This window comes from Nerophis ophidion, linkage group LG04 (genome assembly GCF_033978795.1).
Source record: "Nerophis ophidion isolate RoL-2023_Sa linkage group LG04, RoL_Noph_v1.0, whole genome shotgun sequence".
Classification (NCBI taxonomy): Eukaryota; Metazoa; Chordata; class Actinopteri; order Syngnathiformes; family Syngnathidae; genus Nerophis; species Nerophis ophidion.
The window spans coordinates 85,840,223-85,856,245 of NC_084614.1; the positions used below are offsets into that span (position 1 = coordinate 85,840,223).

The 16,023-nt window shown below is 40.5% G+C and overlaps 2 protein-coding genes across 3 annotated transcripts in view; one reads left to right on the forward strand and one right to left on the reverse strand.

The window, feature by feature from the left end:
* Positions 1–4,340: 4,340 nt before the first annotated feature.
* LOC133552112 (ubiquitin domain-containing protein 2-like) lies at positions 4,341–11,713 on the forward strand. Its single transcript, XM_061899453.1, has 3 exons — positions 4,341–4,671; positions 10,361–10,597; positions 10,669–11,713. Exons 1-3 carry the CDS (start codon positions 4,602–4,604, stop codon positions 11,142–11,144), a joined length of 783 nt encoding a protein of 260 aa, XP_061755437.1. The 5' UTR covers positions 4,341–4,601; the 3' UTR covers positions 11,145–11,713.
* Positions 11,714–14,767: 3,054 nt separating this feature from the next.
* Positions 14,768–16,023, reverse strand: part of LOC133552113 (ubiquitin-like domain-containing CTD phosphatase 1) — an 8,027-nt gene continuing 6,771 nt past the window's right edge. For both annotated transcript variants that reach the window (XM_061899455.1, XM_061899456.1), the window contains exon 10: positions 14,768–15,206. In XM_061899455.1, coding sequence (XP_061755439.1) covers positions 15,179–15,206 — 28 coding nt within the window. In that variant the 3' untranslated portion in view covers positions 14,768–15,178. The remainder of the gene's footprint in view (positions 15,207–16,023) is intronic.

The following is a 16,023-nucleotide window of genomic DNA, read 5'->3' on the forward strand; positions in this document are numbered from 1 at the left end:
AAAAAATACCATAAAACATTAATGACACAAAAACTATAATAGCGTTTTATAGTATTTTTTGTTAATTTTTGTTAACATTTTTTAACATCATTTTTGTTAACATGTTATTACTGCTAACAAAAATGATGTTGACAAATGTTAACAAATATGTTAACAAATGTTAACGAAAAATACTATAAAACATTAATAACACAAAAACTATAATAGCGTTTCATAGTATTTTTTGTTAACATTTGTTAACATATTTGTTAACATTTTTTAACAACATTTTTGTTAACATGTTATTACTGCTAACAAAAATGATGTTGACAAACGTTAACAAATGTTAACAAAAAATACGATAAAACGTTAATGACACAAAAACTATAATAGCGTTTTATAGTATTTTTCGTTACTATTTGTTAACATATTTGTTGACATTTTTTAACAACATTCTTGTTGATATGTTATTACTGCTAACAAAAATGATGTTGACAAATGTTAACAAATATGTTAACAAAAGTTAACAAAAAAACTATAAAACGTCAATAACACAAAAACCATATTAGCGTTTCATAGTATTTTTTGTTAACATTTGTCAACATTCTTTTTTTTGGCAGTAATAACCTGTTAACAAAAATGATGTTAACAAATGTTAACAAATATGTTGACAAACGTTAACAATAAAATTCCATAAAACATTAATAACACAGAAACTATAATAGCCACACAACAACAAAAATCGCAGCTCAAACGAATCGGACAAGTTTGGGATGATTTCGGTATTTTTGGCGGACGGCACCATGCGCAAATAATACTTCTGCTTTTTTATTAAATAATAATAATAATATAAAAACTGTAATAGTTGGACGAAAAAATACAGCACAGACAAAATGGGGACAGGATTTTGTCAGAAAATGTATTTTAGAATAATTTAAAACATTTTACAGCACAGATGTAGCACAGATGAATTGCTGATAGCAACGCAGCCTAACCCCTCCGCCCAAACCCCCTCCTTATCCCACCCCACCCGGATTGTAAATAATGTAAATAATTCAATGTTTATACTCTGATGATTAACTTGTGTGATGACAGTATTATGCTAATAGTATATATTTGTACCACATATTGATTGTTCCAGCAACGTTCCCAGCTATAAGTCGTCTGTTTTCATCGCATAATTCCACGGTATTCTGGACATCTGTGTTGCTGAATCTTTTGCAATTTGTTCAATGAATAATGGAGACGTCAAAGAAGAAAGCTGTAGTAGGGAAGCGGTGTATTGCGGCCGTCTTTAGCCACACAAACACAGCAGGTGTTTCATTGTTTACATTCCTGAAAGATGACGGTGAAGCTTGACTATGGAACAGAGCGGGCAAGCGAACACGGTTGGATTGGACCACATTCACAAAGTACAGTGTATTATGCGGCGATCATTTTGAAAGATCATGTTTCGAAGAGGGTGCCTTGCAGAGATGGGCATCGCCACCACCCGTCGACTGGTGCTGAAAAAAGGTGTAGGGCCGACCTTCAGGTTGTACAGGTACGACCATATAATCTCACTAAAACACTAGTAACACCATAAGCAGATAAGGGATTTTGCAGAATTATCCTAGTAAATGTGTCTAATAACATCTGAATCGCTCCCACTGCCCTCGTCTTTTTTTTTTCTTTCTAGTCCTTCACTCTCACTTTCCTCATCCACGAATCTTTCATCCTCGCTCAAAAAAAATCTTGCCTCGTTGAGAAACGGGGCTTTCCTCAGAGATACTGGCGGTCACCACACCCCTCCGACTTTCAGGTACGACTATATAATCTCACTAAAAGACTAGTAACACAATAAGCAGATAAGGGATTTTGTGGAATTATCCTAGTAAATGTGTCTAATAACATCTGAATCGCTCCCACTGCCCTCGTCTTTTTTTTCTTTCTTTCTAGTCCTTCACTCTCACTTTCCTCATCCACGAATCTTTCATCCTCGCTCCAAAAAAAATCTTGCCTCGTTGACAAACGTGGCTTTCCTCAGAGATACTGGCGGTCACCACACCCCTCCGACTTTCAGGTACGACTATATAATCTCACTAAAAGACTAGTAACACAATAAGCAGATAAGGGATTTTGCGGAATTATCCTAGTAAATGTGTCTAATAACATCTGAATCGCTCCCACTGCCCACGTCTTTTTTTTTCTTTTTAGTCCTTCACTCTCACTTTCCTCATCCACGAATCTTTCATCCTCGCTCAAAAAAAAATCTTACCTCGTTGAGAAACGTGGCTTTCCTCAGAGATACTGGCGGTCACCACACCCCTCCGACTTTCAGGTACGACCATATAATCTCACTAAAACACTAGTAACACAATAAGCAGATAAGGGATTTTCCAGAATTATCCTAGTAAATTTGTCTAATAACATCTGAATCGGGGCTTCACGGTGGCAGAGGGGTTAGTGCGTCTGCCTCACAATACGAAGGTCCTGCAATCTTGGGTCCAATCCCAGGCTCGGGATCTTTCTGTGTGGAGTTTGCATGTTCTCCCCGTGAATGCGTGGGTTCCCTCCGGGTACTCCGGGTTCCTCCCACCTCCAAAGACATGCACCTGGGGATAGGCCCCTCCCACTTCCAAAGACATGCACCTGGGGATAGGTTGATTGGCAAAACTCAATGGGCCATAGTGTGTGAATGTGAGTGTGAATGTTGTCTGTCTATCTGTGTTGGCCCAGCGATGAGGTGGCGACTTGTCCAGGGTGTATCCTGCCTTCCGCCCGATTGTAGCTGAGATAGGCACCAGCGCCCCCCGCGACCCCGAAGGGAATATGCGGTAGGAAATGGATGGACGGATGCATGGTTTTAAAAGTGCTCCCCCTCTGGCCAACATATGAAATAACAAGTGTGTGTGAGAAATTGAAATGCGCCCCTTTTGGCCAACATTTTTTTTTTTTTTTTAAATTACAAAAAATATGTATATAGAGACTGCGATGAGGTGGCGACTTGTCCAGGGTGTACGCCGCCTTCCGCCCGATTGGAGCTGAGATAGGCACTAGCGACTCCAAAAGGAATAAGTGGTAGAATATTGATGGATGGATGCATGGTTTTAAAAGTGCTCTGCCTCTGGTCAACATATGAAATAACAAGTGTGTGTGAAAAATTTAAATCGCTTCGCAATTTGTTCAATTAATAATGGAGACGTCAAAGAAGAAAGATGTAGGTGGGAAGCGGCGGATTGCAGCTGCCTTCAGCAACACAAACACAGCCGGTGTTTCCTTGTTTACATTCCCGAAGGTGAAGCTTTACTATGGAACAGAGCGGTCAAGCGAACATGGTTCCCGACCACACGTTTCGGTGAGAAAATTGTGCTAACAAATCGGCTCTTACCGTAGACATGAGCAGAGCTTGCGTCCTCCTGCAGCTGCGGACTATCTTACCGCCTCCCACCGGAGACACTGGCGGTCACCACAACCGTGGCCACACCCCTCCGACTTTCAGGTAGCATATAATCTCACTAAAACACTAGTAACACAATAAGCAGATAAGGGATTTTCCAGAATTATCCTAGTAAATTTGTCTAATAACATCTGAATCGCTCTGCCGTCTAGTTTTTTTTTTCTAGTCCTTCTGTAGTATGTTTTGTCCCCTTTTTGTAATTTCCTATTATGTTTGGTCATGTTTTGGACTCATTCGATCCCGTTTCATAGCGCACTTCCTTGTTTACTTTCGCCACCATGACTACCTTATTTGCTCCTCCTGCATGGCTCATTCACACACCGGTTTGTAATTATGTTTTCTGTATTTAAGCCCCTCTGCTACCTAAGTTCGCTCTCGCCAGTTTGTTTGCACCTGCAACCGTTACGTGAGTAGTCTCTGTTTATTTTTCTGCTTGCTAAATGTAGCTTGCCTCCGCGCGCTTGGCTCGCGCTTTATGGACTTCGAACTCTGTCTTCTGTGTATATTAGCTTTTAGTTTTCTGTGCTCAGACACGCCTTTGATTTGCTCTTTTGTACCAGTGTTCTTTTGTAACTTCACATTAAAAGGCTGTTCATACCTTCATTCCTGCCTGCTGTGATCCTGCGCATCGAGAGGCGACACTCCCCGCGCATCCACGATGCCGCGCAAACGTAACACCTTCACTCTCACTTTCCTCATCCACGAATCTTTCATCCTCGCTCAAATTAATGAGGGAAATAGTCGCTTTCTCGGTCCGAATCGCTCTCGCTGCTGGTGGCCATGATTGTAAACAATGTGAGGATGTGAGGAGCTCCAGAACCCGTGACGTCACGCGCACATCGTCTGCTACTTCCGGTACAGGGAATCCTTTCAGCAAAAATATGGCAATATGGCGAAATGATCAAGTATGACACATAGAATGGACCTGTTATCCCCGTTTAAATGTTTTTTTTTTTTGGCTTACTCTTTTTGGGTCATACTCTCTTCAACTTGACGGGAAACGTTCCCGAGGGGGGTAGGAATTAAGGAAAGCGGGCGAGGGAGCAAGTGAAGGAGACGAGGGCGCAAGGCAGGGCGGAAGTGAACGGGAGCGGGGCTAGCTAGCTCATGTAGCCGTTAGCCGCGTACCGCTCCGGGGGTGGGGGGGCGAGCTACCCAGCCGGGCTGCTGTGCCGAACCATCCATGGGTGGCTGTGTGGGGAGCCACCACGACTCCTCGGGCAGCTTGAACGAGAACTCGGACGGAACCGGAGGTAAAGTGCTGGCCGCCGCTTAGCCTCGAAGCCGGGCAGCTGTTTTTGTTCACTCGCTTGTTAGCATGCTAGCCGAGTTAGCACAGTTAGCTAACTACTGGCTAGCCGCTACATTTATTTTCACCCTTTGACTCTGACAATGTTGATGTTTTATTTTTAAACATTTCCAATACACGGACTGTAAACAAATGTCAGGGTTCATTGCTTACGGCAGGGTACTCTTGTCCCGATACCAATATTTTTGATAGCAAAATGTATCTCGATACTTTTCAAAATAAAAGGCCTACTGAAATTAGATTTTCTTATTTAAACGGTGATATCAGCTCCATTCTATCTGTCATACTTGATCATTTCCCGATATTGCCATATTTTTGCTGAAAGGATTTAGTAGAGAACATCCACGATAAAGTTTGCAACTTTTGGTCGCTAATAAAAAAAGCCTTGCCTGTACCGGAAGTAGCAGACGATGTGCGCGTGACGTCACAGGTTGTGGAGCTCCTCACATCTGCACATTGTTTACAATCATAGCCACCAGCAGCGAGAGCGATTCGGACCGAGAAAGCGAAGATTTCCCCATTAATTTGAGTGAGGATGAAGGATTTGTGGATGAGGAAAGTGAGAGTGAAGGACTAGAAGAAAAAGAAAAAAAAAACGGCGAGGGCAGTGTGAGCGATTCAGATGTTATTAGACACATTTACTAGGATAATTCTAGAAAATCCCTTATCAGCCTATTGTGTTAGTGAATTATATTTATATAGCGCTTTTCTCTAGTGACTCAAAGCGCTTTACACAGTGAAACCCAATATCTAAGTTACATTCAAACCAGTGTGGGTGGCACTGGGAGCAGGTGGGTAAAGTGTCTTGCCCAAGGACACAACGGCAGTTGCTGGCACGGCCGCTCTACCAATCGAGCTAAACCGATTGGTAGAGTGGGTGAGAGTGAAGGACTAGAAGAAAAAAAAGGCGAGGGCAGTGTGAGCGATTCAGATGTTATTAGACACATTTACTAGGATAATTCTAGAAAATCCCTTATCAGCCTATTGTGTTAGTGAATTATATTTATATAGCGCTTTTCTCTAGTGACTCAAAGCGCTTTACATAGGGAAACCCAATATCTAAGTTACATTTTTAAACCAGTGTGGGTTGCACTGGGAGCAGGTGGGTAAAGTGTCTTGCCCAAGGACACAACTGCAGTGACTAGGATGGCAGAAGCGGGAATCGAACCTGCAACCCTCAACTTGCTGGCACGGCCGCTCTACCATTCGAGGTAAACCGATTGGTAGAGTGGGTGAGAGCGAAGGACTAGAAGAAAAAAAAAAGGCGAGGGCAGTGTGAGCGATTCAGATGTTATTAGACACATTTACTAGGATAATTCTGGAAAATCCCTTATCAGCCTATTGTGTTAGTGAATTATATTTATATAGCGCTTTTCTCTAGAGACTCAAAGCGCTTTACACAGTGAAACTCAATATCTAAGTTACATTCAAACCAGTGTGGGTGGCACTGCGAGCAGGTGGGTAAAGTGTCTTGCCCAAGGACACAACGGCAGTGACTAGGTTGGCAGAAGCGGGAATCGAACCTGCAACCCTCAAGTTGCTGGCACGGCCGCTCTACCAACCGAGCTAAACCGATTGGTAGAGTGTGTGAGAGGGAAGGACTAGAAGAAAAAAAAAAAGGCGAGGGCAGTGTGAGCGATTCAGATGTTATTAGACACATTTACTAGGATAATTCTGGAAAATCCCTTATCAGTCTATTGTGTTAGTAAATTATAGTGAAGTGAGTTATACTTATATAGCGCTTTTCTCTAGTGACTCAAAGCGCTTTACATAGTGAAACCCAATATCTAAGTTACATTTAAACCAGTGTGGGTGGCACTGGGAGCAGGTGGGTAAAGTGTCTTGCCCAAGGACACAACGGCAGTGACTAGGATGGCAGAAGCGGGAATCGAACCTGCAACCCTCAAGTTGCTGGCACGGCCGCTCTACCATTCGAGCTAAACCGATTGGTAGAGTGGGTGAGAGCGAAGGACTAGAAGAAAAAAAAAAAAGGCGAGGGCAGTGTGAGCGATTCAGATGTTATTAGACACATTTACTAGGATAATTCTGGAAAATCCCTTATCAGCCTATTGTGTTAGTGAATTATAGTGAAGTGAATTATATTTATATAGCGCTTTTCTCTAGTGACTCAAAGCGCTTTACATAGTAAAACCCAATATCTATGTTACATTTTTAAACCAGTGTGGGTGGCACTGGGAGCAGGTGGGTAAAGTGTCTTGCCCAAGGACACAACGGCAGTGACTAGGATGGCAGAAGCGGGAATCGAACCTGCAACCCTCAAGTTGCTGACACGGCCGCTCTACCAACCGAGCTATACCGAGCTATTACTAGTGTTTTAGTGAGGTTATATGGTACCTGAAAGTCGGGGGGGGGGTGCCGACCGCCAGTGTCTCTGAGGGAATCCACGTTCCTACACAGTAGTAGCATCCCACGTTCGGGTGAGGCCGGTCAAAAGAGGCAAGAGAGTCCACAGCTGCCTTTTTGACAGGTGCACGAGGAACGACGCAAGCTATCCGCTCAAGTCATTGGTAAGAGCCGACTTATTACCACAATTTTCTCACTTAAATCTGCCGTTTGACATGTGGTCGGGAACCATGTTCGCTTGACCGCTCTGTTCCATAGTAAAGCTTCACCTTCGGGAATGTAAACAAGGAAACACCGTCTGGGTTTGTGTTGCTAAAGGCAGCTGCAATACACCGCTTCCCACCTACATCTTTCTTCTTTGACGTCTCCATTATTAATTGGACAAATTGCAAAAGATTCAGCAACACAGATGTCCAGAATACTGTGGAATTATGCGATGAAAAGAGACTACTTATAGCTGGGATCAGGCTGGAAAAAAATGTCTGCTACAATCCGAGACGTCATCATACCGACGTTTTCAACAGGATATTTCGCGCGAAAATTAAAATTACAATTTAGTAAACTAAAAAGGCCGTATTGGCATGTGTTGCAATGTTAATATTTCATCATTGATATATGCTGAAAATTTTAATTTTCCTGAAGGAATAAATAAAGTACTATCTAATCTCATCTATAAACTATCAGTGGGTTTCAGTAGGCCTGTAACAAATAATATTATGATACATTAAAACATGTTTCTTGCAATCACAGAAAAATTTTGTCATTAAATACGATAGTGAACATACTAGTGTTGTCCCGATACCAATATTTTGGTACCGGTACCAAAAGGTGTTTTGAAGCTTTTCAAAATAAAAGGAACCACCAAAAATGTCAATATTGGCTTTATTTTAATAAAACAAATATTATGATACATTAAAACATGTTTCTTATTGTAATCAAAGAACAATATTGTCATTAAATAAGATAATGAACATTTTAGTATTATCCGTATACCATTATTTTGATACCTGGACCAAAAGGGATCTTGATGCTTTTCAAAATAAAGAGAAGGACCAAAAATGTCAATATTGGCTTTAGTTTACCAAATAATATTATGATACATTAAAACATGTTTATTATTGCAATCAAAGAACAATTTTGTCATTAAATACGATAGTGAACATATAAGTGTTGTTTCGATATCAATATTTTGGTAACGGTACCAAAATGTATTTCGATGCTTTTCAAAGTAAAAGAAAAAACACAAAAAACGTCAATATTGGCTTTATTTTCACAAAAAAATGTTATGTTTTGTACTGTAATCAAAGAACAATGTTGTCATTAATTAAGATAGTGAACATACTAGTGTTGTCCCGATACCAATATTTTTGTACCGGTACCAAAATGTATTTTGATGCTTTTCAAAATAAAGGGAAGCACCAAAAATGTCAATATTGGCTTTAGTTTAACAAATAATATTATGATACATTAAAACATGTTTTTATTGTAATCAAAGAACAATTTTGTCATTAAATAAGATAGTGAACATACTAGTGTTTTCCCAGATACCAATATTTTGGAACCGGTACCAAAATGTGTTTTGATGCTTTTCAAAATAAAAGAAAAACCACAAAAAAATGTCAATATTGGCTTTATTTTCACATAAAATCTTATGTTTAGTATTGCAATCAAAAAACATTTCTTTCATTAAATAGGATAGTGAACGTACTAGTGTTGTCCCGATACCAATATTTTGGTACCGGTACCAAAATGTATGCTCTATTTTAACAAATAATATTATGATACATTAAAACATGTTTCTTATTGCAATCAAAGAACAATGTTGTCATTAAATAAGATAATGAACATATTAATGTTGTCCGGGTACCATTATTTTAGTACCGGGACCAAAATGTATTTTGATGCGTTTCAAAATAAAGGGAAGCACCAAAAATGTCAATATTGGCTTTCGTTTACCAAATAATATTATGATACATTAAAACATGTTTCTTATTGCAATCAAAAAACAATTTTGTCATTAAATACGATAGTGAACATACTAGTGTTTCCCAGATACCAAATATTTTGGTACCAGTACCAAAATGTGTTTTGATGCTTTTCAAAATAAAAGGAACCGCAAAAAATGTCAATATTGGCTTTATTTTCACAAACAATCTTATGCTACATTGAACACGTTTCGTTTTGGTTCCGATCAGCCTCGTTTTTGTGTCCGGGTGTTGTTGTTGTTGTTTCCTGACGACGTGTGAGCAAGCTTTTATTTCTTTTATTGTTGCGTCGTCAAGTAAAAGGGTTATACTTGTACAGCGCTTTTCGACCTTCAAGGCACTCAAAGCGCTTTGACACCATTTCTACATTCACCCATTCACACACTGATGGCGGGCGCTGCCGTGCAAGGCCCTAACCACGACCCATCAGGAGCAAGGGTGAAGTCTCTTGCTCAAGGACACAACGGACTGTGACGAGGTCGGTAGAAAGTGGGGATCGAAGCAGGAACCCTCAGGTTAGACAGACAGACGGACGGACCGACCGACGGACCGACCGACCGACGGACCGACCGACCGACGGACCGACGAACCGACCGACGAACCGACCGACGAACCGACCGACGGACCGACAGACCGACAGACAGACCGACAGACCGACCGACCGACTGACCGACAGACAGACAGACCGACCGACCGACAGACCGACCGACCGACCGACAGACAGACCGACAGACAGACCGACAGACCAACCGACCGACAGACCGACCGACCGACCGACCGACAGACAGACAGACCGACAGACAGACAGACCGACCGACCTTTATTGTCATTGCACAAGTACAACGAAACTTTGTTTTTAGCACAAACCCGTTCAAGGGTTAGGGTTCAAGATTAGACAAACAAAGGGTTAAGGTTACAGTGCATAGGGTTACAGAACAGAAACGCTGATGGGTCGCCACAAGGCGCCCCGTAAAAGATGGGGTAAAAGGTAGAACGCTGGGGAAGGATGAGTAAAAAAATACAATCTAGACTGGGCTCCTAAGGGGGTCCTATTACAACGTACATCTAGCAACGGAAGGAAGGGAGTGCGGGGTTATGGTGGTAGGTCGCAGCTCTCTGGCACTAACCGTCCTTCCATCACCCCTATGGGATTTGCATGGAGGGCGTTGGATTGGGGGAGTGTGGGGTATGTTGCTGGCACGGCCGCTCTCCCAATCGCGCCACACCGTCCCCGATTGGTTTGATGGGACCGCGGAGATTCAGTAACGGGTGGTCTCCCTGCAGTGGCGCTGGGGCGGAACCAACCTCTGAAACGCGAGCGTCCAAAATGGAAGAGCGACTACCCGATGACGGAAGGCCAGCTGCGCAGCAAGCGAGATGAGTTCTGGGACACGGCGCCGGCCTTCGAGGGCCGCAAAGAGATCTGGGACGCGCTGCGTGCGGCCGCCAGCGCCTTCGAGAGCCACGACCACCAGCTGGCCCAGGCCATACTGGACGGCGCCAGCATCACCCTGCCGCACGGTCAGTGTGCCCAATACCCAGCATGCATCGCTCTGGTGGCGTGACCCGACTACTCGTGTTCTCCCCCGCAGGAGCTTTGACGGAATGTTACGACGAGCTGGGGAACCGCTACCAGCTGCCGGTCTACTGCCTGTCGCCGCCCGTCAACATGATCGAGGAGCGCTCGGACGAACCCGACGGCTCCGACCCGGACTCCGGCGGCGCCGACGCCTCCGCGGCGGGCGACGGCGGCGCAGCCGGGGACTTCCAACTGCGGCTGCGCCTCTCCACGGGTCGCGATCTCCGGCTGCCGGTGCGATCCGTAGACACGGTGGGCATGATGAAACGCCGCCTCCAAAGTCAGGAGGGCGTGGCCGCCGGCACCCAGCGCTGGTTCTTCTCGGGTCGCCCGCTGACGGACAGACTGCGTTTAGACCAGCTCAACATCTCGCGGGACTACGTGGTGCAGGTCATCCTCAGCCAGCCGCCGCCGGCGCGGAGGGCTGAGACGCCCGGGCCGGACCCGGCGGAAGGACCGCGGCAGGAGCCCACGCCCGTAGAGAATTAGCGCCGGAGGCGGGAATCTGAGATGACGACCCATTTTTATCTCATCATGCCAAGGTTCTGCTGACATAAAGACTTTGAACCTTTCGCCACCTGGACTCTTCATGGCGCCTCTCCCAGCTCAACACGCAAAGACGGCGCCACCGCTGGATGACACGCTAAATTTACGTCACGCTACAATCATGTGTGTTCCGGAACATGATGAAGGCACATCGTCATCCTCCATTGCAGCAACAACAACAACGCATATTTTGATTGAAAATCGTTTTTTTAATTAAAATGATTATTTGTTTCTAATCTGGGACGTATTCTTTGCAGTGTACCGAGAGGGCGGAGCCTAATTCTCACAACGTTCACATCAGTTGATGTATTTGGTTCATCTTTTACTAGAGTCCTAAATATTGGCGATGTCGGCGCCGATATTTGGCATATGATGAGAGTATTTAATAAAAAATGTGAAGTAGATAGTAATAATAAGCAGTGCACAAGCACCAGCCATTTTGTCCTGCATGAGAAAAGTTCTCTTTTTGCTGCAAAAATTAAAAAATGACTTTGTCAATAATTCTCCCCAAATATGTTTTGATATCTCACAGGGTCTTTGTTCGCCCCCACTTTCTCTCCTCCTCGCTCACCTGCGGTAATTCTTCTCTACTTTAAATTTTTGCCGGAAAATCCAGTTTTGGTCCTTCTCTCCCTGCGCCACGACTTTCATGTTCCGTCATTCAATCAAATAACAGCACAGAAATGGATGGAGAGACAAGATGCCTCTGCCAAAAACCTAAACATTGCGTAAATACCTTGACAAATATTACATAATTATTTAAGTAAAGAAGAGCAGGCAGCAGCTCACACATTCTCATACTTTCTATAACATTCTGGAAGAACTGTCAGCCATCTTGAAAAATGTCTCAACTGTAATCCACGTGAAAGAACCGGGAATAATTTTTATTTAAATGCTTACATTTCTGCTATAAACTGCTATAAAATTGAGTAGATGGCAAGTCATGGCGATTTAGAGAATTCCCATTTTTGTACCAATTTTTCAGGTTTGCCTTATTTTGAAAAACGAAACCTTGATGCTCCTCTTTGATGTTTTTTTTCTGCTAAATTCACTACAACGTTAAAACACGGGGTCGCTAAAAAAAAAATCATGTTAAAAACAAGGCCGTAACTAGGATTTGACAAACACCGAGGTCAAAAGATGGTGTGTTTAAATAATGTTAATGAGATTAATACATAATAAAATCCCCTTAAAAAAAAAGTAACTTTTTCATTAAAAAAAAAAAGCTTCTTAACCAAAAATGGGTTACTCATTGAAAAACAACCCAAAAATGAGTTACTCATTGAAAAACAACCCATAAATAAGTTACTCATTGAAAAACAACCCAAAAATGGGTTACTCATTGAAAAACAACCCATAAATGTGTTACTCAATGAAAAACAACCCATAAATGGGTTACTCATTGAAAAACAACCCATAAATGTGTTACTCATTGAAAAACAACCCAAAAATGGGTTACTCAATAAAAAACAACCCATAAATGGGTTACTCATTGAAAAACAACCCATAAATGTGTTACTCATTGAAAAACAACCCATAAATGTGTTACTCATTGAAAAACAACCCATAAATGTGTTACTCATTGAAAAACAACCCATAAATGTGTTACTCATTGAAAAACAACCCAAAAATGGGTTACTCAATAAAAAACAACCCATAAATGTGTTACTCATTGAAAAACAACCCATAAATGTGTTACTCATTGAAAAACAACCCATAAATGTGTTACTCATTGAAAAACAACCCATAAATGTGTTACTCATTGAAAAACCACCCATAAATGTGTTACTCATTGAAAAACAACCCATAAATGGGTTACTCATTGAAAAACCACCCATAAATGTGTTACTCATTGAAAAACCACCCATAAATGGGTTACTCATTGAAAAACAACCCATAAATGTGTTACTCATTGAAAAACAACCCAAAAATGGGTTACTCATTGAAAAACAACCTATAAATGAGTTACTCATTGAAAAACAACCCATAAATGTTTTACTCATTGAAAAACAACCCATAAATGTGTTACTCATTGAAAAACCACCCATAAATGGGTTACTCATTGAAAAACAACCCATAAATGTGTTACTCATTGAAAAACAACCCATAAATGTGTTACTCATTGAAAAACAACCCAAAAATGTGTTACTCAATGAAAAACAACCCATAAGTGTTACTCATTGAAAAACAACCCATAAATGTGTTACTCAATGAAAAACAACCCATAAGTGTTACTCATTGAAAAACAACCCATAAATGTGTTACTCATTGAAAAACAACCCATAAATGCGTTACTCATTGAAAAACAACCCATAAATGGGTTACTCATTGAAAAACAACCCAAAAATGGTCAATCATTTTGAAAACCCAGCAATTGAGCTAAAATAATACCCTGATAACCCCCCAAAAATGGGTTGCTCTTCATAAAAACATCTCCAAACCTTAACTCGACACCAGCAACCCATAAATTGGGTTACCAAAAATAACCCAGCATTTCTAGTGCGTGGCCTACAAAGAGAAGACGTGTTTTTCTGTCTTCATTCCAAATGTCCACTAGGTGGAGCTAAGACGTTCTCACTCCTTCGGGTCTGAACATAACACGTTGAAGTAGGACCATTACAAAGTGATGTACCCTCAGTACAACAATATTTCATTTTATTTTCTGCTAATAATAATACATTTTGTTTTGCCTGCATAGTAATAGTTTTCCTAAAAATAAATATTGATTTTGATGTTATGTCAACAATCAATGTTATGTCATATTTTCTCCCATATGAGTTATTTGTCTTCATAACATATTTGTAATAATAACTCATGTTATGTTGTCATTAAAGTCATATTATGTCATTATTTTAACAATAAATAATACTGTGTTCCAATATATGCATTTTTTTCTTGAGAATGTCATGTTATTTTGTCATAACAATTATATATTTTGTGTTTTTTTGGGCCCAATAATAATCATCTTATTTTAACCTAATAATATCAATAATAGATATTATTTTGTCAATAATTTTATTACGCCCTAATAATTATAACGCTTCCATCTTAATAATAAAATAATTTTATCCTAATACTGTAATTGTGTTATGTCCTAATATCAATAAGTGTTACTTTTCCTGATAATCCCAACAATGGTACTATCTTAATTTCAATATTATTCTATCCTAATAATCATGTGATTTTTGTCCCAATATTAAAAACGGTGTTATTTTTTCCTTACTATCGTTTTATGCTATTAATATCAATGTTATATTATCCTAATATCAGTAAAAGCATGTTTTGTCCTAATATTCAATATTACATGTTATTTTAGACTATTATATCAACAATGCATGTTATTTAAACCTAATATCAAAAACATGTTATTTTATTCTATCAATGTTTGGTGTTCATCCATATATATATGTATATATATATATATATATATATATATATATATATATATATATATATATATATATATAATGCATTTCTGTTGAGCTTCTCAGACTATTTAAGACTTGACAAGAACATTAAAACTAGAAAAAAAGATTTGCAGTGAAGTGATTCTTGCCATTGAAAAGTTAGTGTAGAAAAAAGTTTTATTGTCATATTTACAGCCAGAGTGTGTCCTTCAGACACACACAAACACACACACACACACACACACACACACAGTTCCCTTTCCTCCTGACCCAAAAAACACAGAACCGTTCCACTGATCCAGACTTCCAGGATGTTGTGGAGAAGACAAGTTCCAACAGCCGTCTCGTGACAACAAGCACACAACATTTGGATGCATTTTCTTTTTTTGTGTGTGTGTGTGGTTCGCTGCGAGCGCTGCGTGTTCTCGTGTGGACGCATGCTAAAGCGCATTCAAACATGGCAGCGGTGAGGAATGGGCGGAGCCTGGCTGCCGGGTTTTTTGACCTCCGGTTTGTTGTGAACATGTCGTCTTGTGTACTTTGTGTGTGTGATGGTGGCAGGTGTTGTAATCATTGTTGCTGCCTTTTGGATAGGTACCTACACACACACACACACACACACACACGCACACACACACACACATTAGATCAGTGTTTAGTAACTATAGGCCCCCCTAGCGCCACCTAGAGGGCCGCTATTTATTACCCGTTTCTCAGCTGTATGTGCTGCAGCGCGATATTCAGTTGTAATGCACTTTTCCACCACTTGTGGCAGTAAAGACAACATCAAACAAACAGAAGTCTAGAGCTGACGTTATTGAGAAGTTTCTGAAGGGCAAAAATTATGACTAAAGTGATGAAACTGTGTTTGAATGTTATTGTCAGTTTATTTAAGAAATATATATATATATTAATATTGTCATCAACTTGGTTGAAATGTATATATTTTAGCACTGCGTAATTGTATGTATCATTTTTTATGAGTCCCTTCTTTTGCGTTATATTTGATAAGTATTTATTTTTGTAATCAGCCTGACTTAAGATGTATGGGTAAGATTACAAATTCAGGGTTAACATTTGAGTGGGCCCCAGGCCTCTATGCAGTGAAAAAAGTTGGGCCCCCCAGGTCAAAAAGGTTAAGAACCCCTGTATTAGATAATGCTAGCTAGTAGGGGTGCACAAAAAAAATTGATTCGCGGCCGAATTGCGATTCTTGCTCATCTCAATTGTAAAATAATATATATATATATATATATATATATATATATATATATATATATTTCTTTTTTTTTTTTTAATCGATTAAGAATTTTCAAAAAATAATAATTTTCTTTTATAATTATATATATATATATATATTGGTTTTTTTTTTGTTTTTGTTTTTTAAATCGATTAAGAATTTTCAAAAATTAATA